The sequence below is a fragment of the Lissotriton vulgaris genome, chromosome 1_1, assembly GCF_964263255.1.
Source record: "Lissotriton vulgaris chromosome 1_1, aLisVul1.2, whole genome shotgun sequence".
NCBI lineage: Eukaryota > Metazoa > Chordata > Amphibia > Caudata > Salamandridae > Lissotriton > Lissotriton vulgaris.
The window spans coordinates 2,132,932,206-2,132,958,841 of NC_141685.1; the positions used below are offsets into that span (position 1 = coordinate 2,132,932,206).

General features: G+C 45.2%; 1 protein-coding gene across 1 annotated transcript in view; it reads right to left on the reverse strand.

Moving 5' to 3' along the window:
* Positions 1-26,636, reverse strand: part of LOC147751710 (uncharacterized) — a 304,390-nt gene that overhangs the window by 114,011 nt on the left and 163,743 nt on the right. The window contains exon 3 of the mRNA XM_086939271.1: positions 11,881-11,953. Within this exon, the coding sequence (XP_086795397.1) occupies positions 11,881-11,953 (73 nt within the window). The remainder of the gene's footprint in view (positions 1-11,880; positions 11,954-26,636) is intronic.

Genomic DNA, 26,636 nt, shown 5'->3' on the forward strand with positions numbered 1-26,636 from the left:
CAAGAATTACCCAACAGGCACTGGAAAAAGTTATGCCCTGCAGGTATATGGTATAGACACAGAAATTCAGAACAAGGACAGAATAGTGGTTTTAAACAAGGAAATAAAGGGAATAGCTGCCAACTCAGCGAATATATGGTCAGGAGCCCAACATGAAAAATACAGAAATCAAGATATCAGATTAGAAAGGAAGGTGAGACTGAGAAACAAGGGAAATACATAAGCACAATGATGCTCAGGGCAGCCACAGGAAAAGTGGGCACTGCAAAACACACTAGGAGGAATCGGAAACTCCTTTCAAGGTTTCATGGCTTCAGCAGTGCATGCAACTGAAGAAGAAAGCAGGAGCTCCCAGCAACAGGAGTTGAAGCATGAGTTTTGAAAGCAGAAGCCAGGCTTAAATCCCTCTTCCTAGCTCACAACCACACAGGGGGATGGGAATTTAGAAAAGATGTGAGCAGGCTGCAACACAGTGCGGGTGAGAGCAGCCAAAGTCCCTCCTCTAGCCCTACACCTGAAGGAGTACACAGAGGTTCCATGAAGCAACCAGTAGGAAGAACGAAAATCCAGGTTGCAATATGGATTGTACCTAGTTTCGTAATATGGCCAGAATCTGTGCAAGGGAACACATGGTCATGCTAGAAGATGTAAGAAAAGTTCCAAGTATACAATGATTCCCCAGAAGTCTCCTCTGCAACTCTCATGGTAAGGTAAGGCATACAAGTACCAGAATGCATTACTGGTTGATAAATAAACCCTATAAAGGAATCTGGAGTGGAACTGATTTCCATGAGGGTTTGAATACTGGCGTTCAGCACAGGTTCCAAACTAGCATTCATGATGGCAGCAGACTTGCAGAAGGTCTTCAAGTAGCACCACCTGAAGGCAGGATAACAGGATCCTGACATATTCTTTCAGTTCCTCATGCGGTTAGTTATGGCTTCTTGGCTGTTGACCAGCCGCGGTCCATGCAGGTAACAGTGGTGAGGCCAGGTGGGGAGGATTTCGAGGGAAGATGCAGAGGGAAGATTATTTATTTAATTTTCCCTCTGCATCGTCCCTTGAAATCTCCCCCACCCGGCCCCAGCGCCCACCACTGTTACCTGCACGGACAGCAGTTTCAGTTGACCGTCTCTCATTTCTCCACCTGTCTCCATTTTCCTACCATGCAATTAAAATTTTCCTTTTGCTGCCTTTTCCCTCTTCTTAGTGCCCAACTATTTATTATGTATTTTGTGTTGTGTCACATCATGTTTTTTGTTATATTTTAGGTGTTACTATATGTCTTAATCGTTGTAATAACAAAACATGGTTTTTCAATTTGCATTTGTATTTTTAAGCTTTAGATTTGTGTTTTGGAATGTGAAGCGATCAAGAGGCACAGGGTTCCTTCTTATTTGCCGAAGTTTGAAGCAAACATTTCATTCAAGAAACCCATTTGTCTTTGATGAGATGATAACATTAAGCTGCAAGTGTGAGGGTTGGGTTTTTACTTCAGAAGCATTTCAAAAGAAACATGAGGGTATGGTTTTGTCATAGATCTTCACATAATGGGTATTTTGCTGACCAAGAAAAGGATTTCCTGGATCTCTAGATAGATAAAATACCTAACTGTATTTTAAACATGTATGGCTGACAAACTGCGATTCTTCTGTTAGGTATGGTATTAATACTTTCTTGTGTAACTGTCCCAATGATAACTTAACTGGAGAGTATTGGACTCAATTGTTTATATCCACTTCTTGATATAACAGATCAGTTTAAATACATTCAAATTAAAATGCAAAATATTTTCAAAACTTATTTCACAAAGATAGTATCTGGTTTGTGGAGGTTCATGGTTCTAATTCAGCACCGGATTATAGTTTTGCCTGTCAATGGTTTGTAGCTGCATTTGCATTCACAAAGCATCATAATACCGCACAGTAAATAGGAAGAAGGAGGGGGATTCCGCTTTCACATCCCATCCACCTTCTGATTTGCAATGAGTCACACAAGAAAGACATTTCAGACTTGTAAATGACCTTTTGTACACTGAGACGTGCTGTTTTGCAGTTGTGGTGTTTTGACCTGTAGGCTTTGTGACAATAATACAGTTTAATACATTTTGCCTTGAGATTTCTGTCAACGTTAATGAAAACAGACCTTGAAGTTGTACTCACTGACGCAGTCAGCAAGAGAGGCACTTTGCACTCTTACCGAGCATGCAGAGTAGGCTCTGGCTTCTTTATGAAACTAGCCTACATCGTAAGAATCTTTCTTAAGAATTGAGGGGCTTCACTTCATACCTGTGATTAGATCAGAAGTGGATCTGAGTAATAGAAAAAGAGCCTTTGCTACAACTAAAGCCCAACTAACATTGGGCCTGGCGATTGCAGCAAATAGATGTAGATATCAGGGATCTTCAATAACTGTATCTCCTGGGATTGTAACCGAACGCGGTCACAACGTGGAGCGACGTGCTGTCCAGGAGATACAGATATTGAAGATCCCTGAATTAAGGATTAAAAGGAGATAGTGAATTGTACTGAAACTTGTGGGTATGTCGCATTAATTGGAACCCCAATGTGGGTTGGAATTATCACCACATTAAAAAAATTACGGATTTGAAGCATTAGCCTTGAGGAAGTCGCGGGAACACACCCCCCAAAAGCGATGAAACATGTGATAGGTGTGGCTGTTTGACTACTAAAAAGACAAGAACAGGGGGCGTGGCCAAGATGGCGACGGAGTGAGACGTCCTTTCGAGTCCCTCCGGCGCCGAGCCCAGCTTAGCTTTGTACAGCACTGATAGCGACGTGCTGTTCGTCTTTCGGTGATCGGCGGCGTGCCCCGGAGCGGAGGGGCAGGGTCCGGTGCCGCGATCACGGCTGGGAGCTGCCTGCAGGCGGACTTGGGCGCGGCGGCAGACTGCGGCCCTGTGAGCCTCGGCCTCAAGTAGAGAGAGGGGCCGGACCTCCTGCTACGTGGCTGTGCGGGCTTCACCGGCGGAGAGCCGCAGCGGACACGGAGCTTTCAGCTCCCGCCCCACCACCTGCGGGGGAGACTGCGCACGTCCCCGGGGGGGATCAGCTTCATCCGGAGCCCCCGCTGCAGACGGCGGACAAGTGCCAGCAAGGTAGGCCGGCGGGCACCCGTGAGCGCGGCAGCCGCGGCGCAGCTCCCCCGCCGCCTCTGATTTTACTTCTTGGGCGGTGCCGCCCAACCGAGCTCCCTCACCCGAAAGGGCCCTGGCATGGCTTTCTGCCCAGAGTAGTGGGGCCGGCGATATCTTCTGCCCAGCGGAGGCCTGAGGAGGAGCTGTGGGGATTTGGCGGACTGCGGCCTAGAGATCCCCGGCCTGTGGTGATCGAGGGGCCCGGGCTCACTGATCCCGAGTGGTGGCGAGGCATCCTTGGAGTGGGGCCACGACTGAGTGGGCTCTCGGCACCTTGCCATCTAGGGCTCCCAGTTGCCGGGGGAGCTGCGCGGAGTGACGAGGGGACGCCCTCTCTGCATCGCGTGGGCCTGGGCCCTTGGAGATTTGCTTCGGACCTTAGTGCACCTGAGGAGGAGGAGTGGAGGACACGAGCGCGCGGCGGAGGGCCCCCAAACTACGGGGGAGCATCCGAGGGTCTGGTCGGGCCGGGGGGTGCACCTGGCCCCCTCCCCGTGTAGTGGAGAACTTGACCCTGCGATTGGGGCACTGCGCTGAGGAGGTGGAACCCGGAGTGGGGCTGCGCTAGTCGAGGGGCACCGTGCGGGCCTGTGGAAGGTCACCTCTAGCTGGACGGCGGTGGATCCTGGCCTGGTGCTCCCGGGTGGAGAGGAGGTTCTCTGAGCACTATTCCTTCTATGATCCCTACCCTTTGCGGACACTTGGCGGCAACCCGCACATTACTGATTTGGCCGTTTGGCACCATACGAGGCTGGGAAGGAGTGCGGGTGCCACGGCGGAGTTCCACCTGAACGGATTAGAGAGCCTACGCATTGACCTCCAGACGGACTAGGGGGGCCGCGATGTCCTCCGTGTCACGCAAGGGGAAGCCTGGCAGAGATGGCCAACCCAAGGGCTCCCAGCAACCGGCGTCTCCTGGCGCTAGCTCTTCACCCCGGAAGTCGGACGACGAAGCTCCAGCAACCAAGGCTTTCATGTCGGAACTCTTCGCATCCATAAAGGAGGATATTTCCGAACTCCGTGCTCAACTGGCATCTGATCTCCGTGAGGTGCGTAGGGATGTGGACGGAATCGGTGAGCGGGTGGCTACTCTAGAGGATCATGACCTCAACATGGCCAACGATGTCCACCAATTGCAGCAGGATGTGCTTCGGCTCACCGAGCAGAACCTGGACCTGCAGTCACACGCGGAAGATTTGGAGAACCGATCCCGTAGGAACAACATCCGCATACGAGCGGTATCGTGGGATGGTGAAGCAGGCGACCTATGTGGCTACGTGCAGGCGCTCTTCCTGCAGGTCCTGGGCGAGGAGGATTTGCATGAGATCAAGATGGACAGAGTCCACAGGGTGGGCCTTCCTCAGCGGGGGGTGGGCCGCCACCTGACATCCTGGTCTGCGTGCATGACTTTCAATTGAAGGAGCGGATTTTCCGGAAGGCACGGGACATTCCATCCTTGCAGTTCCGCGAGCACCGGCCCCAGCTCTATCAGGACCTGGCGGCGACAACACTTCAGAAGCGGCACGAATTCCGGCCCGCGACTGCCTTCCTGCGGGGAACATAGCATTCCCTACTGGTGGGGACACCCTTTCCGCATTGTCTTCCGGTGGCAGAATAAGTTGGTGCAGATCCGTTCTCTGCAGATGGCGAAAGAGCTTCTGGGCATCGAGGATACGACTCCTGCTCCTACAGCTGGCAGCCCTTCATCGCGGAGACGGCGCAGATCCTCCTCTTGGCACAGAGTGGGGTCGGAGATGGATCACGGGAGGCCTGATCGCACGACTAGTCTGCTGGAGAGGGGGAAGCGGTGGCGTCAGTAGCTTCAGCGACAGTGATGTCTTCCCAGCAGAGCTCCAGGGCGGCCTGATCTTCGACTAATGGCCGTTGGCGCCGGAGGGGCGCAAGAACTCCGGCCCGTGGGTATGGATGTACTTTCTGAGAAGACACCCAGAAAGTGGGAGACCCTTTGGGGGTTTCCCGCCCCCATCCCAGGGATTGTTCCATGTTCTACTTCAGACGGGAAACATCCGTTACAACGCGGATGTTTCAACGCGGTGCTGTTACGACGCGTCTGTAACAACGCAAGTCGTTACCACGACTTGCGCTGGAGGGCGCTAGAAGATTAAAAATAGTAAATTTACTAGTCCAACACCTTCCCTAGTGTCCACGGGGACTGGTGTTAGAATAGTAAATTATTCTAATAAAACAACCGCAAAGATGCACCACAAAGGACAAAAAATAAGTGCAAATAGTATTTAGCACAAGAAAGAATTTTTTCTCAAAAGGATGTTGGTAATCTTCTGGTAATCTTTATTTTCAATTTTCAGTAAAACATACAGCCGACGCGTTTCGTCCCAAGCTGGGACTTCTTCAGGGCTTTTTATAGTCTTGGTACGTCGCTTTCTGAGCGAATGTAAAGGAGAGAGTCCAAAGGGCGCCTTCACAGACTCAGTAGTCCTAATATGCAAACCGGAATATGTCTTTCCTTCCAGTATGGAACAATCAGGGTTAAACTGTAAATTTAATTTTGAGTGGTGAGGACAAAGCTTTGCAGGATTCCTAAATAATAAGAAGGGTCGGTCTCGCAACCTTAGTGTGTATATGACTCATTTCATATTCTGAGTTATTTGTAGGAATTGCAGAGGACAAGTGGTCCTATCTGTCCCAGGGAGAAGGGTGTGGGCACTGTATTCCAGTAGGCCGTTCGTATTAAAACAGCCGGCGCCCATCCACAAAGCCCTCGTCCCGCCGAAACACCCGCAAAGTCGATGGGGAATAGGCACAGTAACGATGGGTGTCAGTCAGTGTGCACACAATTCCCTTCAGTAACTCAAGGGCCACGTAACATTACGGGGAGAAAGGTAGTCAGGTGCTGACATTAGGAAGGGTCCATCGATTTGTTTCTGTTTCTTAGTAAATTATACTATTCGATATCCGCGCCCCCAACGCAAGTCGTGGTAACGACTTGCGTTGTAAGGGGCGCGTTGTAACAGCACGCGTTGTGACGGTACGCGTTGTACCGTCACCCATCCACTTCAGACTGGGACTGATAAGTACTTTTTTCTTGTTTACTTGCTTGTTGGGGGGAGTGGGAGAGGGGGGGTTGGGGGTGGATTGCGCTGGGGGGATGTTTGGGCTCGGGGTGGGGGTGGGCGGGGGGTGGTGGCGTCCTATGGATGCTTGTGGCGAGTGTTGGCCCTTCTGGAGGAGAGTTATATGGGCCTTTGGTTGCGGGGTATGTGTGCAGTTGCTATCAATGTTTCTTGCGGTAGTCGGGCACCTCTTCCTACTGTTATATGATTGGATCTGGAGGAATGCTGAGTGGGCCTTTGGTAACGGAGTTTCTGTGCGGGAGTTACCGCGGCCCCTGACTGGGATGGGGGCCCTATGTTTATTGCTGAATGATTGGAGTGTGGGAGCCTTTTGGGCTCGGGGCCTGAGGTGGGAGAGGGGGGTTGGGGGTCCAGGGAGGGAACTCGAGAGCGGGACTGGATCCTGGGAGGAGGCCTGGAGGTTGGTGAGGGAAAGGGGACGGGGTCAGGTTAACATGTCGATTGCACAGCATTGGGATTTCATGACTCCTTATGCCTATTAGCGTTGGCACTTGGGATGTAAAAGGTCTCAACTCCCCACAGAAACGCCAGAAACTCTGGAAATACCTGTCTGACCATCATCTGGATGTGGTGGGCCTCCAGGAGACTCATCTGGCTAGGAAAGATGAACTCAGGCTCAGGCATAGACACTTTCCTCTCATCTATAGGGCTTCTGCACCCACCAAGCACAGGGGAGTGGCTCTACTCTTCCAGGGCGTCCCTTCACTTCCAGCCTGTGGGGGTGTGTAGCGATAAGGAGGGCCGGTGGTTGATGGTGAAAGGGTCATTGTATGGCAGATTATGTACCTTTGTTGTGGTGTATGTTCCCAATGCCAGACAGAATAACTTTCTACAGGACTTGTTGGACAAGGTTGGGGACTTTCTGGAAGGGCACTTGTTCCTCTTGGGGGATTTTAACATGCTGTGGGACAAAGCTTTGGATAGCTCCTGTGCACAGAGGGCAGAAGTTGGGGTCTTTTCCGCTGCAACGCAGCAACAGGTGGGTGAGCTGGGGCTGATTGATAGCTGGCGCTTCCTGTACCCCCATGCCAGGGATTACACCTTCTTCTCCCACGTCCATCATTCCTACTCTCGCTTAGATCATATAGTCGTGAGTCAGGCCCTTAGAGGAGACATCCGTGTCACCAGCGTCTTTCCTCTCTCCGTGTCGGATCATAGCCTGGTGGTTCTCGGGCTGCATTGGTCGATGGGGGGGGACGGGTGGCGGAAGTGGTATTTTCCAGTGGCACTGGTACGGGACGATGTCTCTTGCAGGGAACTGCGGAAGGTCATTAGGGAGTTCCCGGCTCTTAACCCGCCGTCGGACACTTCGGTGTACAACACTTGGGACGCATGTAAGGCTTCGGTAAGGGGCACCTGCCTAGGCCTAAATCCGAACCTCAACAAATTAAGGAGGAGGGAGCGTGAGGACCTGGAGGCGGAACTTGCTGTATTGGAACAGGCGCACAAATCGAATCCGTCCAGGGTGACCCTCCGACCTCTCACAGTGGTGCGGGGGAAGCTGAAAGCCCATTACAATAACCGAGCTGAATTCACTCTCTTGCGCTTGCGGCGTGTTTCCTACTCGCATGGGAACAAGGTGGGGCGGCACTTGGCCCGGCAACTTCGGGACAAGAGAGAGAGGGACTACATTGGAGGGATTCAGGATTCAACGGGGTCCCTGTGGCACCAAGATGCGGACAAAGTGAATATCTTTGGCCGCTTCTATGCCGAACTTTATAGGAGCGACGCCCTAGATCGGGATGCCCAATCTGAGTTCCTGACTGGTCTTCCTCTACCGCAGGTCTCCAAGGAATGGAATGAGTTGCTGTCTGCCCCTATTACCAGGGAGGAGGTGCTGGACGCTATCAAGGCCCTGAAGCTCCACAAGGCTCCGGGTCCGGCTGGTTACACCGCCTTGTTTTATAAAACGTTTGCGACGGAGCTGAGCGATTATCTGGTCTCCCTCTTTAATGAGATGGCGGTCACCGGGCTGACATCTGAGACCATGGTGAGGCCATGATTACTGTGCTCCCCAAACCAGGGAAGGATCCCACCAAATGCTCGTCATATCGCCCGATAGCTCTGCTCAACGTGGATGCTAAATTGTATTCCTCGATTATCGCAAGTAGGATCCAGGTCTTGTTGCCGGCCCTCATTCATCCGGACCAGTCTGGATTTATAATGTGCGACAAACACACTACAACCTGAGACGGGTGCTACATCTGATAGAAAAGGCCAACAGGTTCCGTCTCCCGGCGGTGCTGGTGGGGCTCGACGCGGAAAAAGCCTTTGACCGCGTAGACTGGGGATTCTTGCACCGCACTCTGGAAGCCTTTGGCTTCTCACAACAATTCATAAAAATGATCAGTGCCAATTACAACAACCCCACCTCTAGGGTGATGGTCAATGGGCATCGATCTGCCTGCTTCCCACACTCCCGCGGAACGAGACAGGGTTGTCCTCTCTCCCCTCTTCTCTTTGCTTTAAGTATCGAGCCTTTGGCCCTTGCAATCCGGGAGGAGGAGCAAATCAAGGGTCTTCCCTTTACGGGTGAGCAGCACAAAATTTCTCTCTTCGCAGACGATGTGCTGCTGTTGGTGGGGGACCCGACCCAATCGCTACCTCACATTCAAAAGGTGCTCTCTGACTTTGAAGCGGTGGCGGGATACAAGGTCAACTTTGACAAATCGTACATACTGAACTTGACTCTTCCCCCTGCGGAGGTGGATCGGGTGCGCGCGCTCACGCCCTTATCATGGACGTCTACCTCTCTGTTGTACCTGGGCATTCGGCTAACACCTACCCTAAGCTCATTATTCTTGGCTAACTTCCCCCCAATGTTGACGGTAGTGCGCGCTGAGCTGGAGCAATGGAAGCCCAAATACATCTCTTGGCTAGGTAGGATCCACGCTATCAAAATGGTCCTACTTCCTAAGTTCCTATATCTCTTCAAGGCTCTGCCCATACCGGTGGAGTTGGATTTTTTTCGCCGCCTCAAGACCTTGATGCTGAAGTTTGTATGGCAGGGAGGCCGGGCACGATTCTCGTTTGCAACGCTGAGGCGACCGCGTAGGGAGGGAGGAGTGGGGTTCCCGGACATGCACTTGTACTATAAAGCCGCGCAGTTGAGGGTTCTGGTGGACTGGTCCCAGCAGCTATCAGAAAAACACTGGCTGCATATGGATCGGAGTGTGGCCGGGAGATCCATATGGGATTTGGCCTGGAAGCCTAAGGTGGACTGACCCAGGAATGCGTATATCAGCACTCCCACCAGCACGGTCCTGAAAATATGGGACAGGGTCAGTGGCGATGACCGCTGGACCACGTTTCCGTCCCCATTTACGCCCATTCACTTCAACCCGGCATTTCTTCCGGCTCTGAGAGAGGGACCCTTTGAACTATGGAGAGAAGGGGGCTGTAGAGCCCTTACACATTTGTTTCATGGTACAGCGCCCCTCACCTTTCATAATTGTATGCAAGACTATGGTGTTCCGCCCACTGAACGCTTCCGCCACATTCAACTCCTGCATTGGGCAACCTCGGCGGGAGTGGTGGACGCCGCCACAAGACCATTGACACCATTTGAGGCATTTATCCTTCGCACGTCCACTATGAAGGGGACGATCTCCTTCCTATATGGGTTGTTGCTGGACACAGCAGTATCCCCACGTCCCCGCTATATGGAACACTGGGAGGCCCTTCTAGGCAGGGACGTCTCTGACAGCGAGTGGAAAAGCCTCTGGCGGGACGTAGCGGCGCATAATCATTCGATGGACCTTAGAGAGGCTCGCTTGAAGCTCATGTTCGATTGGTACCTCTACCCGTCCAAGCTGCACCGGATATTCCCGGCCACCTCAGACAGGTGCTGGAGAGGTTGCGGTCTGTTAGGAGACTTCCGCCATATCTGGTGGGATTGTCCTGTTATCCGCCCGTTCTGGTCTGAGATTCTGCTCCACATCAAGGATGTCCTGGGTTATCCGATTCCGGAGTCGATGGATTATGTCCTGTTGGGACTCCGAGACCCGATGTTGGAACACCAAACTAAGGCCGACAAACGTATTGTATGGCTGTGTCTGGGAGCAGCCAAACTAACACTAGCGGTGGCCTGGAAGAAACCGGCTGCCCCGGCTATATCATTGTGGCACGCAAGGCTTTGGCGATTGCTGTGCATGGAGAGAATGTCAGATATATTTTTGGGCAATTTTAAAAATTTCTTGTTCCAATGGGGACCTCTGGTCCGCTTTTTGTCTCAGGGTCTGCCATCTGCGGTCTGTCCCTCCGCATTCCGTGCTCTTCACTTCTTCCAGATTTAACTAGCTGGTCTGTACGAATGCCTGGAGTGAATGAATGAATGGTTGCCACCACCGGGGAGGGGGGTGGAGGGGGGAAGAGGGGTCTGAGGGGGGGGTTGTTGTTGGGGTTGTTGGTTCTTCTCTGTTGCGACACTGCTTAGCCTATGGAGACGGACTGTTGTTGGAAACTTATGCAGATCCGTCCCCCAATCGGGGTCGTCGCCTCTGATGACAATATTACAGCCGATCGGCTAATCGTGAAGAGGTTTGAGCCTAATTCTCCTTCTGCTTTGGCGAACATTGACTTTGATACCTGCATTTAACGCTTATACATGCTGCTTCCATTGCCTTATTTGTGAAAGCATTCTCCAGCTCCCCTTGTGTGGGGTTATTTGCGGATTGTCACCTGTACTTTCCTTTTTTCCCTCCTTTCTTTCCCCTTGTTCTTTCTTTTTTTCCGTCTTTCTTCCTGTAAAACTAAATACATTTTTTTTAAAAAGACAAGAACAAGGAAATAAAACAATGAATAACCGGATGGAATTGTTGATTATTTACCTGTATGAATATGATAAATTGAACTGCTCTTAATCATAATAGGGAAACCTTTTGTAAATCTGACGTGTGCTGGGGAGTGAAGTAATTCGTATATTGAGTTGATGCTCAAAGTTTGTAGAGTTTAGTGGTTCTCTACACCTTACAGCACCGTCCCATATAAATACTTTAACCTAATCTACGTGTGTAATTCCACCCAGAGGCGCCAGAAGTCTAGGATTAATACCACATTTCTAAGGAAACCGGGCTGCATTTAAAATAAATACCTGCTTTATTTAAAAAGCAGTCACAGACATGGTGGTCTGCTGACCCCAGCAGGCCACCATCCCTGGGAGTGCTAGCCATTCCCAATGGGGTTGCAAATTGCACCTGCCTCATGAATATTAATGAGGCATGCAATTTGCAACCCCATTAGGAATCGCAAACACTAATTGTACATTTCATGTGCGAGTTGCAAATGACACAATTTGCGACTCACAAATTGTAGGGTCGAACATCTGGCCCAATGTGTGCTCTAGGACAAACAGGCATTGAGTAGGAAGAAAGGTAGAAAAAATAACACAATATATTTCTAGTTAAAACTCTCTTGACCAAGGGCCTATATTATTTTGTTATAAATCAATCTACCATTTACAGCTGCATTTGTGCTATACTACTACATAGTTTTATTACCTTTACTAACGTGCACTTTTATTAAACTCCACCAGTATGATTTCAGAGTATAGTGCTCCTTCACCTTGTATTGTACTAAGTGTAATTTGAAAATAATTCATTGTGATAGCACCTCTTCCAGCAGCTTGAATTCTGTATCATGTCTTCCGCTCTCCACATCCTTCAATACCAGCTCCTCCTCAGCCCTAGAAAAAGATTAAATAATAGATCAGTATACTTTTCATAAATGTATCTTTACTAAGCTAGCATTATTCAAATGCTCAAGTTAGCCTGGTAAGAACATTTGCATTGTTCAGGATGTTGCCATTAATTATTATATACACAAGAGAAGGTGTTTATGTCAATCGATGGGCATAGAGTGTCATTATTGGTAAGTCCTCTATTCATGTGTATCATACATGCTGCTACTATCTTCTTCATCCACTTGCTGCTTAAATGGTGGCCACCCACAGAGAATGTACCAACCAGCATGCCAACCAAGCTGGGAAGAGAATCTAGGAGGTAGTAATCAAGTGCCATTTCCCAGGCTCCCTTTCAATGTTAAAAAGGGACTGCTCACAGGCAGTCTCCCTGTATGGTCATGCACCCCATATAGCAATTCCAAGTTCTTTGACACCACCTATTTGATGCCTGATTCTTTCTTAAAAAGCTATAATCCCCTTGTGAGTTTATTGAATAGTACAGCATATCTCTTGTATTCTTTCTGCCTCAGTGTGCAACATCCTTCCACATTCCCTCTGCAACAATTTTCATATTTTCAGAGATGTTTAAAAAATTATTTTATCACCCATTAATGCACAAGGTTCTCACAGAACCTCTTGTGTAGTTGGTGCCAAAGGAACGGGATTTTAGTGTCCAGGATGTAGTGGCGCTCAGCTTATTCACGTAAGTGTATGAAGGTAAATTACAGTGCGGTGCAACCTGGGAAGGGGAAACCCCAGTAACCCCTTGATTTGGACAGGGGGACCCTATCCCATAAAATATGAAGACAATCCCGAGCACACACAAAAATGTGAAATTAGACAATGCAGTTAGATGAAGGACAACAAAATTAGTGCAAATCCAACGATGGCATCTTGTCTTTTCTTTTAATTGATAGTTCTACACAACGCAGCCAGCCGACACGTGTTTCATCAGAGAAACAATGATCTCTGAATCTTCAGGGCTGTGTGGCAAATTCCAAGCTCAGTGTAGTCCCACAGTCGGTGATAATTCCAACCCGGTGGGATATACGTGCATAAGAGGAACATATAATAAAACGTCATAGAATTGCCGTAAGCTGAGTAGGGCCACTGATGGCAGGAAACGTGAAAACGGTGAAAGTTCACAACCGAATCACGGATGCTCACTTGTCTTGAAAGGTAAAGGCTACGGCAATCTAACGAGTATGCACATAAGTCAGTGTCCCAGCGGCTCCACCTCGATCCGTGGAGTCTCTACGGAGCGAGGTGGAGCCGCCGGGACACGATCGCCGCATACCTCAGAAATTGATAGACACACTACCCGTGTCTCGCCCTGCAATTTTGCCGTACCATTTGGACGCGAACCCTAGTATTAGAACCCACGTCATCTACGTGGATGTGTCATGCGGTTTGATCGTACTGGCGTCACTGACTTATGTGCATACTCGTTAGATTGCCGTAGCACATATACCCCACCGGGTTGGAATTATCACTGGCTGTGGGACTGGAATTTGACTTTCGTGTAGTTGGCAACAACAGACCATTCAAGGCAAGAATGGACATAATAGAACCATGAGAGCCAAATATGTGCCAGATGTTCAAGTTACACACTGACTATGTCCACTGGTTCCGTTTAATTTCACTGCATTGTAGGGTATCTTATGTAACTATCCTTACAGTCTAACAAGGATCCAGCCCTCCTGGACCTGTGTTGGAAATCTCTGAATTAAAGAGCAAGGTAATCAGAGCAATCTTATTCTGGGATTCAGTGGAGTAAACTAACCTGACTAACTTTGTCTAATGCAATGGAGGATAGAGTAATTTTCAGCACATTGCTTCTGGAACGTTATGTTGGGTACAATAATACGAATAAACTATTTCTGTAATCTAATGCTTAGATAACTAATCATAGTAATTACTTTTATCTAATACAGTATGTTCTTTATCCGATGCTCAGTAAACTAAACAGCATAATGTTACATATTTCCTCCTGTAAAATAACACAAAGTAACATAGGGGGTCATTAGGATTGCGGTTTTTCCGCATCCTCCGGGCCGGCGGAAGTGTCCGCCGGCCCGGAGGATGCGGAAAAAACGCTGCGGAACCTTCAAAGACCCCCCGCCAGATTAGGATGGCTGGGGGTCAGGAAGACCGTCTGTCGCTTTTCCGCCACGGTCGCCTTACGACCGCGGCGGAAAAGCTCTAATATGGAGGCGGTGTCTAACAGACACCACCAGCCATATTTGGATGGGGGTGAACAGATGCCTTTCCGCGGCGGCTTCTCTGCCGAGGAAAGGCATACAGTGATTTCTTTGGGGGCCCGTTGCGGGCCCCCAGGGTGACGGGGGTGGGGGGTGCACATGGGGGGTACCTATGGTACCCCCCTGCATTTGCATGCACAACGCGGCAGGCACTCGCGGTGCCTGCCGCTTTGTGCATGCAAATGTGAAGCATGCAGTTTTAACATTGCTGCGGGTGTTGCTTCAAGCAGCACCCTCCGCAATGTTAAACATACAGGGTGGCGGTCACATCGTAATTTGCACAGAGTGACCGCCGCTGCCCTTGCGGACGGTCTCTCCTCCTCTGGGGTGGCGGACGGACGCAGGTCCGTCCGACATCCTAATAGGGCCCATAATTAGCTTGGTCTGCCAGTGTAATCCAATGTAAGGTTAACTAATGAGAGTCATTTTGTTCTTTAATGGAATATAAAATGATTGAATTAATGACATTACGTGAGTTTAAAGGTGTTGGGGATTGCAAGCATATCAATGAAAGTAATCTCCCTCCTTAATCATGGATAGAGGAACGTGGTGAAAATATTCCCCTTCTATGCAAGGGTAAGTAAACAATGTTACCTGCTTATGCAATGTAAAGTAGTCTGAGTCATCTCATTGTTTAATCCAATACAGTGAAAAGGAATAAAGCAATCTGGTCCTGATATCTAACTGTAAGAAATTGGAGCATTAGTTGAAAGGGGTGAGACTAACTTCAAATAATATTCACAACCTTTGTCACGGTGAACCCCTAAATCACTAAATAAACCTGTGAGTGACCTAACTTGGCACAAAGCAGAGAGGCTTATTTTGAGGCAATGGGTAAAATATTTATGTAGAACCCAAATGGTAATAACGTATGAACACAATACAAGAAAACAATTAAGAAAATATGCAATATTTTATTAAATAAAATTACAACAAAAAAACAAAAATCAATAAGTCTAACTAGAGGTAGGAATTTTTTAAGTTTGACTTAGACAATAGGGCTAAAAAGCACAAAGCACTAACCACATTTATCTGATTGCAAACCTTAAGGCCGGCTATGGTTGGATGCAGAGAACCAGGTCATCCGGTGGAATGTTTACCTGCAGACTTAGAAATGTTGGAGAACAAGTGGTAGTCAGCGACTCATCAACAGGACAAGCTGGATCTGACTTGGGGTTCGAAGACGGTGGGTTGCTGCAGAACTGTCCACTGTTGTAATCATCAACAAATGCTGGATAGATCTGAGCGGGTGTAGTCCAAAGTCTGTGCCCACAAAGGTGCCAATTTTGACAGGTTGTTGCTCGGCATCAGTCTAGGACTTAGAACTTTCTGAAAGGTATATGTCCTTCAGCAGAGCAAACCAGCAAGTTGAGACTGACTGGTGCTTTGATGGCAATCCCGGTTCTCCAGGCAGAAAGTTGGCAAAGAGTTTCCTTGTCTCAACTTTTGCAGAGTGGACAGGAGGTGTACACTCAAGAACAAGTCAAGGGTCAAGGACTTGGGGTGCACTACATGTGGACTAGGACTCACTCCAACAGATGTTAGAAGCAGTTGGAACTAGTCATAAAGCAGTTGTAGGGAGAGAGGCTTCTTGAAGCTAGTTGTGTCGCTGTAGCTCAAACAGGAGGTTAGCCCACTGACCCTTGAATTCACTTCTGGGGTCCTGCAGTATTCCTTTAGCCGAAAGCACATTAATCACGTTTGGAATGGTAATGCAATGCAAATTAACCGAGTGTTTCCTTTCTGTAACCTATTGGAGATTAAATAAATCTAAAACATTTTGTAATTCAGCAAAAGGACACAGTAACTAGAATAATCATATTATGTTATTCAATGAAGGTAAAGAAAAGTAAAGGAACAATCAGAGCAATCTCCCTCTTGAATTTACCAGATAGTAAAGTAATCAGAATAATCACCTCTGATCTAATGTAGGGCACAGTGGTCAATGGAATGATCTGTGATCTAATGCAGGGTAAAGTATCAAAGTAATCACAGTTATCTTCGTCTGTACTCCATGGCTGGGTATTACAATTCGAAAAGGGTCCTTCTTTAATGTAATCCAGTGCAGAGTGACTTAAATCACCTTCATCTGCAAGGTATATATTTGGGATTTTGGTACATCGCTATTAACCAATTTACAACAGCAGCATTGCATTCTGGAATAGGGATTAAATGCTATAGGGTGGTGATTACAACAAGGACAACCAGTTAATAGTTCTACTGAAGGACAGAATCTTCTAGCGGGAGCCCTCATATTAACAATAATGGACAGTAAAAAAATCAAAGTACTCTGCTTCTGAGCGAGATCTGTTTTATGTCTGAGAGAAGCTTGCACTGTTGCATGTTGTACCTCTTTTGTGTTTTGATGGAAGATTGCACTATTGGCTGCTGCCTATGCTATGCCTATTCTGCAAGTCTCAGTGAAATTATGCAGAATCAAAACTTTCAACCATACAAACGTGTATTCTATTTCAGCCTTTGTTACACCTTAAAAGCATCCTATCTTCTGGAGAAGTTAAGCATAGGAAATGGTGTTTTGAATACTGCTTTTTTCTACCTTCTAATATTGAATAAATAAATCATGGAAAATTACTACTACATAGGTGTTTTTCCACTTTTTACGTTTGAAATATTCACCGTATACATCATTTTCGAAGCAGTGCAGGGGATAATGTTATGAGGGCTTTATGGAAAGTGAACATAATTATTGACAGATGTAACTCTATTAATCACTTTTAATTAATTTTTAATTACACAGGTGTTATACGGCAAATAAAACCAACAGAGCATAAAAAAGGCATCCCAGGTTGCTATGTAGCAGAATCAACTCCTGAAACTTTGCATGCTGACCATTTCTCCAGCTTTTTGGAGCAGTCTAGAATGTTCTATACAGAATGCAGGGAGCAAGTTAAACGGTTTTCTGTCATAAAAGAGGCACCCCTTTCAACTATGAGCCTGATTACAATGTCGGTTGGAAAGCCTACGACTGTTGGTCAGAGGCTTTCCGACTGACATTGTAGATTTAAATCCAACCGCCGTATTATGATGATGGGGGTTGGAGTTTGAACAGGCCGGGGAATCCGACGCGGTTCCGACGGGCTCAAGGAGCCCATCGGCCAGTCGCAAAGCCTTTATAATTCTTTAAGTACGTACCATGTGGGCCTAAGTTGGGAGTGGTGTTTGAACAAAATATTGAATTAAAATATTGTGATGCCAAAATATTGTGTAAAGAATACTGTGATGTCAAAAATATCATGGACAGTAATATCGGAGGCATGATTATTGTTTGGAGTGTTGTTTTTAATATAATTGTAGAAAATATTGTTTTCTTAAATATTGTTGTAAATAATATCATTTTATTGATAATCTTTATAGTATTTAATTGGTGTTATATGTCAATTTGTGTGTTTATAATACATTTACAATTTGTTTTATGTAAATTATTATACATATTTATTCAAAAATGATTTAAATAAATGTATTATATTTTCTAGATTTTATTATTGTATAGGAGCGGAATGTTGGCCTTATATGAGTAAAGCGGGGGGAGATTTTTTGAAACCTTTGTACACATTTGTACAAATATTAATATGATATGTTTTACATTTAAATGTATTTTTTTATTCCATAAAATGAGAATTTATTTATATTATGTGAATTTTTTGAAAACTCATTAGCTTTATTGATTTGCCATTGAATTGTAATATTCAAATAATTGTCTTGATATTTTGGTAAATACGCTGTATCAAAATATACAAAGTAAAATGTCGCTTATTTTTGTTGGTAGCATTTTAAATGTCTGTTTTGATTTAATATTGGTTAAAAATATTATATTAGTTGTTATCAATTTTTACATTTATTTGTAAAAAATATTTTTAATTTTCCATTTATACATGTTTTTCTAATATATTCTAATACAATTATGTTTGAAATATAATTTATTAAATAAAATAGTATACATTATATATGTTTTAGGTGGATTAAATATAACATATTTTATGTTATATTCATTTATAATTCATAGTATTTACATATTTTAAATGTGTTTATTTAATATTATTGAAATGTTATTATAAATTATAATATTTTATATCTTTACTCGATTGATTTCATATCTAAATATGTTGTAGGAAAATCCATTTTAAAAATGTGGCTATATTAGCGCACCTCCACTGTATTACCTATGCTCATATCCTCATCTAAGCGGGTAGACACCTCCGGGTATATGCAGCGCTATACAAATTCTTCATTTCATTTCATTATATATATAGATATATATCAGGGACATCCTCATCCACAGTGACATCACCTCCTATCCCATCAACACCATGCAGTGCCTCAAGGGTTTTTACCCTTGCAGTCATTGCAAGGCGTGCAACAACAGCAGATTCCACAAACATGTGAGCCACAATGGAGTGAACAAAGAGATCACCCCATTTCTGACTTGCAGCTCCACATTTGTGATATATGCCATAAAATGCACTTGCAAACTATGGTAAATAAGCAGTACGACCGGCATGGCTAAGAAGTGTATTTTAGAGCACAGCAGAGCCATCACCAACTTTGATCCGAAATACCCGGTGGTACGGCATTTTACGGAAAAACATTTCTCTAACACCAGGAAGATGAGTTTCATCATTCTGGAACAAATAGACAAGAATCCCAGGGGTGGCAACAGGGTTCTAAGGCTCAGACCGAAGGAATCCAGATACATAATTGATTTTCAGACAAAGACCCCGGGGGGATTGAACCAGGAGGAAGAACTGTCCGTACATTTGAAGATATAACTCCTGTCTGTCTTTTCATGACATATCACTGTTCTTAGTCCTCTTTTAGCTCAGACATACATATTCCCTTCTTCAGTTATATTACTAGAGGATGTTATAGATAGTTGATGCCTCTGTGTTAGGGACACATGCTTTTTAGGAGGTATTGTTTCTGTTTCACATCCGTCTCTTCATCTTTACTCATCCGATAACCTAGAGTTCACTGTTAGACACCGTGAGAGTTGACACATCTCAGGAGATGTGTTGATGTTATGTTACGAGATCCTGTGATCTTGATTTTAATCTTTGTTTTCTTTTTCTGTCTCTTTCTTACACAGGAAGGAAGGAAGGGGCCCATCCACCAGCATTCCCCAGCATGGGCTGCCTACCCTTTCTCTCTCTCCACGAGCACAGGAATTTTCTGGGCCACATCGGCAACCTTCAGTGGGACTTGGGTATTGTACAATTTGCTCGAATATCTTCTGTTGTCCCCTGTGCAGTAATCCACACCGGCTCACGTTGCTTACCCACCACATTTTTGCCACCCATGTACTTACCGGGGGCGGGTAAACACTGATTATTCCGCAACTATCTTTCCGCATACCATCACTCCGCATACTTTCATTACGAAAGTACCATGACTCCGCAATGCCATTGTAACGCATGGCATTGCATTTTATATGCTTTTACCACGCATACATTTACAACGAAATTCGTTGTAAATGCATGAATGGTAAAAGCATGTTTTTTTAAAATGTTTGGATAAGGTAAATATGGGTATAGGGGTATATGTTTTGGGGTACTAAGGTATATGTTTTGAGGTGTTTGGGTATTGTAAGGGTTCAGATAGTTTTGGGTTATGGGGTACAGGGGTAGTTTTAGGGTTTATGGATAGGTATGGGTTTTGGGGTACAGGGGTATTTTTAGGGTTCAGGGCTAGGTTTGGGTATTGGGGTATAGGGGTAGGTTTGGGTTTTGGGGTACAGGGGTATTTTAAGGGTTCAGGGCTAGGTTTGGGTTTTGGGGTACAGGGGTATTTTTAGGGTTCAGGGCTAGATTTGGGTTTTGGGGTACAGGGGTATTTTAGGGTTCAGGGGTAGGTTTGGGTTTTGGGGTACAGGGTTATTTTTAGGGTTCAGGGCTAGGTTTGGGTTTTGGGGTGCAGGGGTATTTTTAGGGTTCAGGGGTAGGTTAGGGTTTTGGGGTACAGGGGCATTTAAAGGGTTCAGGGCTAGGTTTGGGTTTTGGGGTACAGGGGTATTTTAGGGTTCAGGGGTAGGTTTGGGTTTTGGGGTAAAGTGGTATTTTTAGGGTTCTGGGGTAAGTTTGGGTTTTGGGGTACAGTGGTATTTTTAGGGTTCAGGGCTAGGTTTGGGTTTTGGGGTACAGGGGTATTTTTAGGGTTCAGGGGTAGGTTTGGGTTTTGAGGTACAGGGGTATTTATAGGGTTCAGGGCTAGGTGGAGAAGTGTGGCTCAATGGTTAGAGCAGGCAGACCTTGATGCAGAACTCCGGCCAGGGACCAGGGTTTGATTCTTGCCTCGGCGGGTCTTGGGCTCATAAATTCCTCTGACCAGATATTCTCGCCTCAGTGCCTATTCTAATCATGGGTCCCATGCTGCAACTCTGGGCAATAGCTTGCTTAGTCTCCACAACGGCCCCCACAGCGCCGGGGATGCCTGGTTTCACCATGAGGGTGCCCAGGAGTGGACACTTCACACGGAAAACCAGGAAGGGTTCCCTTGCGGTATTTGTACAAGCGCCGGGAGACCCACTGCGGGTACCTGTGCGCTATACAAGTACAAAGACATTTAGGTTTGGATTTTGGGGTACAGGGGTATTTTTAGGGTTTAGAATTAGGTTTGGGTTTTGGGGTACATCCGGGACACGGACAATGTCGGGGCAGGCGGGGGCCCGGGCCGGCAGGGGCCTAGGCGGGCAGTTGGCTCTGAACCCTCATTGCCCCCGGACAACGTCGGGACGGGCTGCTAGTACATATATATATATATATATATATATATATATATATCTTCACACGCCGGTTCCCAGTTTCCCGGCCATTGAGCGCTCGATGTGGGTGCGGTCCCTACGGCAGAACCTCGCCGTTAATTATTTAACACTCCTCCGCCGCTTGGACGAAAGTAATGGGCGCACTCCCTCTGAGTTCCACAAATTGATTTATTTAAATCTCTTCAGCAATGAAAACAACACGATCTACGCGTTTCAGTGCTCCTAGCACCTTGCTCACGATCACTTTCTCAAGTTTTTTGTAACACATTTAAAGCAACCTCAGTGTTTGATGTTACATCACATCCTGTTCTTAGTAGCTAGGCATTGGGGTATTTGGTTTTTAACAAATTATTTATAAAAGAAGTCTCTAAGTGAAATTAAACCATTTAACAAGAGAAATCAATCAACCTTTTGCTTTCATTCTTGTACTTATGATGAACATTTTTCACCATTATTTTTTGCCAGCTCTAGTCCCTTTCCATCCCTCTAGTGGGATTAGTTAACTGTTTGTTAATAAAGTTCCTTTATTTTTGGTCTTTACTTTCATTCTAGCACATATGATAATATTAGCTGACATTATGATTTTTTGCCATTATTTTTGTCAACACTTGTCCCTTTCCATCCCTCTAGTGGGATTAGTCAACTATTTGTTGATAAGGCTCCCTTATTTTTGGATCATCAAGTCTTGTTTTGAAATGGTTTTCAACCTCACCAGTTCACTTGTTATGTTTCTCATTTGTCCATATTAGAGATGAATATATAACTCTTCCGATTGGTTCAGGCCATGCAGACTTAAAGTTCTGAAATTTAGGATGTGGCGTGACTCCTTTTGTCTCAGAATTTTTTCGCGATCTCCTCCACGTATGTTCTTTGGGATAGTTCTATTCCAAAGAATTTCAATTTTAGCCAATCTCCATTGTGCTTTAGCTCCATATGTTTTGCCACTGCGTTGGCTCTGTCCTTATGTACTGTGGCTCTCACATGTTCCATTATTCGTTTTTTTAGTTCTCCTTTGGTGCTACCCACGTACAAAAGGGGGCATGGACATTCTATTCCGTAGACTGTGAATTCAGTTTTACATGAGATTAATTGTCGTATCTGCCATTTTTTGTTGTTACGCAATGATATTTCCTTAGTTTGTTTGGCAATTTGGCACATTTTACAACCATAACATTTCACGAAACCAGTGGTTTTAAGCCAGTCTTTCTTTTTGTTGGATTTACAATGACTGTGAATCAACTGATCCTTCAAGTTCGGTGCTCTCCTGTATGTTACCACTGGATGTTGCCAATATAGTGGTGTATGCGGAGCCCCGCAGATACATCCCCTGGTGAGGCACACCAATATGGATCACAAAAAAGTGGTTCGTCTTTCGTTTTAACTCTTTGTTTATTTCATTTCCATGATTGTATACTTTTAGTTCATTTCAGGATAATTGAATCCGATATTTAGTAGCATATCAGAAGACAACGAATGTTGTAACACGTTAATATTTGAACATTAACCTCCAATGCATTTCGGGCTTAAGTGCCCTTGGTCACGGAGAGCTGGGGAGGAAGCGTTTCTAATATGCAAACGTTCCTGATGGAATTAATGATATTTACCCTATATCACAGCTACTTTAAAGTTGATAATCAGTGGTTTTTGCAACTCTCAGGAATGGCGATGGGAAACTGCGCTGCCCCGTCCTACGCCAATACCTACATGGAGAATTTTGAAACAAAATACCTATACACCAACTCAAGCTTCCTAAAACACACCAAACTGTTTTTACGGTACATTGATGACCTATTTTTCCTATGGGCAGACACCAAAGAATCTCTTCACAACCTATTGACGGACACTAACACTAAAGATCCTCGGATCAAACTTACATGGCAAATCAGTAAAACTGACATCGCCTTTCTAGATGTCCACATCAAGAATACTGCCGATGGAATAGTCACGGATCTTCACAGAAAGAGTACAGACCGGAATAATGCTCTCCACTTTGCCAGTTTCCACCAAGGCTCTCTGAAAAAACATCTCCCGTACTCGCAAATGATGCGCGTCAAGCGCATCGTATCTGACGAGACAATGGTCCACAAACGCATGATGGAAATGTCAGATAGATTCCGGGCACGTGGTTACCCAGATACTGTCCTGCAAGACGCACAATCTCGTGTTGCCAACATATCCAGACAGGATTGCCTGGCTAAGACTCACAAAAACACAGAGCAACGTATGGTCCTTGTGTCTAAATTTTCTACTGCGGATGCAGCGTACAAAAAGATCATCTGGAAGCATTGGCCAATACTGCAGAATGAACCCGATTTTCAGGGCATCCTCAATGAGCCACCAATATTTGCTCACACCAGGAGCCGAAACATCAAAGAGATATTGGCTAATCCCACAGAGTCACCCAAACGCCACCGCGGCACTCAACCCTGTTTGAACTGTGGCCACTGCAACAGTGTAATCAGGGGCAATGAAATTCAACACCCTATGAAAGGACACAACATTAAACTTCATGTAGACGCCACCTGCGATTCTACCAACTTGATTTATGCCCTCAAATGCCCATGTGGCAAACTATATGTAGGGAAGACCGAACGTAAGATCAAAACTCGTCTTAATGAACACAAGTCTAACATTAGATTAAAAACTGAAAAATCCAGCATTGCCTTGCATTTTGTGGAAGCACGCCATACCATCGCCCAATTGAAATTTATAATCCTAGAGGTCGTACCCAAGAAAGAAGGCATTGACAATACTAAACTGCTGCTCAAGAGAGAACTTGAATGGATTTACCTTCTTCAAACTCTTAAGCCCCATGGGCTCAATGACCGTACAGAATTTAGCTGTTACCTGTAATACCATCAATATAGTACTGTTCAGCTGGTTCATTAATTTCAATGGAAGGAAATGAAGGTGAACCAAGCACATCAGTAAATAACGAAAGGATGCCTTTTTTAGGAGACATGCGCCTCGTGCTACAACAAAGACAATGGGAACAGAGCTGAGGCGCACAAAATCAATCAAGAGGAAGGGGAAGAGGACAGCGATGGACCACAAACAAAAAAAGACAAGAAGGGGCAACAGGAGCAAATCAATCAACCGAAAAAGTGGGCACGGAAACACGGAGTATGCGCCAGAAGAGGGGGAAATAAATAATGAATTGCAAATCATTAACCTCTCCAAAAGAACAATCACTGAAACAGAAACCATGTTATTGAAGCGAGGCATAAACTTCTGCCCAAAGAAAAAGATGAACATTGCTCAAGTACGAATAGACCTCTATCTATACATAAGAAAGATCAAATTGGCCAAGTTCTTTGAGGAAAATAAAAACAAAAAAGATTTCCAAAAAATACAAATGGAAGAACAAAGCACCCCAAATCTCTGTGTAAAATAATCAGAAGCATATACCACACTTCTGAATCTAGACATAACCGATAGAAATGAAATGACGGTTAGTCAAGCAATCGCACAAACAGGAGCAGGCATCAGCAAACTAAAGCCCAAATCGAAATTCTATCCCCAGTTACCGGCTGGAAACAAGGTGGATAATTTTCAAGAAGCTGTGATCCAGGACCTGTATAAAATCAAGGGATCCAATTACAAAGATAACCTAACCCTGGAGGAACGAAAAGCACTAGAAAATCTGTGCAAAGATGACCAAATAGAAATAAAAATTGCGGACAAGGGAGGAAATATTGTGATTTGGGAAAAGAGTTCATACATCATTGAAGCTCATAGACAATTGAAAGATGTTAAATACTATGAGAGGCTAAAAACTAATACAACAGTTGAAATAAAGAACAAATTGGATGAAAAACTAAGACAATGGAAACTGAATAATTTGATTGATGAAGATGAACAAAAGTATCTAACAACCAGCCACCCGACAACAGCAACAATATATTTCCTGCCAAAGGTCCACAAAGATCGAAACAAACCTCCAGGAAGACCAATTTTATCCGCAAAGGGCTCTCTTTTGGAACCTGTCTCAAAGTATATAGATCACTTTCTCAAACCACATGTCATACAACTAAGCTCATACATTCAAGATACTAATGATCTCTTGAGAAGACTGGAAAATACACCATGGCAAGAAAATTACCAACTGATTTCCATGGATGTCGTATCTTTATATACGAACATACAAAATGACACTGGAATAAAGGCATGTAATTATTTTTTGCAACACAGAGACATCAAATTCAAAAATCATAACCAAATGTTGTTAGACATGATTGAACTATGTCTATCGCAAAACATCTTTCTGTTTGGTGAGGAGTTATATAGACAATCCAGTGGAACCGCAATGGGTTTTTCATTCAGCCCGAATTATGCATGTCTCACAATGGGATACTGGGAAAAGGAAATAGCCTGGGCATCCGAACATGATCAGTTTACTTGCAAAATTATGTGTTGGATAAGGTTTATAGATGACCTCCTGATCATCTGGGATGGAACCAAAGAAGAATTCCAGGATTATTACAAGATCATCAATAGCAGTATGACAGGATTAACCTTCACATACGAAATCAACAACAAAGAAGTAACATTCCTGGATACCCGCATCTATATCAAAGACAATCAGATCCACACAACGTTGCACAGAAAAGAAACGGCTACCAATGCAACACTAGAAGCGACCAGCTTCCACCAGGCCTCCCTGATCTCAAGCATCCCATATGGGGAGTTTCTTTGCATCCGAAGAATATGCAGCGAAGATTCTGAATGGCAAAAACACAGTGCCACAACAAAACGAAGATTCAAAAATCGCAAATATAATCAGGGGAACATTGAGAAATGTTGGAAAAGAGCCAATGAAAAACCCAGACAGGAATGCCTAAAACGATCGAACAAAGATAAAAGCGACCAAGAACCCATCAGACTTATCACTGATTACTCTGAAAACAGTAAAAAACGTGTTCAAATCATGAGAAAAAATTGGAAGATTCTACATTTGGATGACACTTTAGGGAAGCTAGTGGGGCAACATCCAGTGGTAACATACAGGAGAGCACCGAACTTGAAGGATCAGTTGATTCACAGTCATTGTAAATCCAACAAAAAGAAAGACTGGCTTAAAACCACTGGTGTCGTGAAATGTTATGGTTGCAAAATGTGCCAAATTGCCAAACAAACTAAGGAAATATCATTGCGTAACAACAAAAAATGGCAGATACGACAATTAACCTCATGTAAAACTGAATTCACAGTCTACGGAATAGAATGTCCATGCCCCCTTATGTACGTGGGTAGCACCAAAGGAGAACTAAAAAAACGAATAATGGAACATGTGAGAGCCACAGTACATAAGGACAGAGCCAACGCAGTGGCAAAACATATGGAGCTAAAGCACAATGGAGATTGGCTAAAATTGAAATTCTTTGGAATAGAACTATCCCAAAGAACATACGTGGAGGAGATCGCGAAAAAATTCTGAGACAAAAGGAGTCACGCCACATCCTAAATTTCAGAACTTTAAGTCCGCATGGCCTGAACCAATCGGAAGAGTTATATATTCATCTCTAATATGGACAAATGAGAAACATAACAAGTGAACTGGTGAGGTTGAAAACCATTTCAAAACAAGACTTGATGATCCAAAAATAAGGGAGCCTTATCAACAAATACTTGACTGATCCCACTAGAGGGA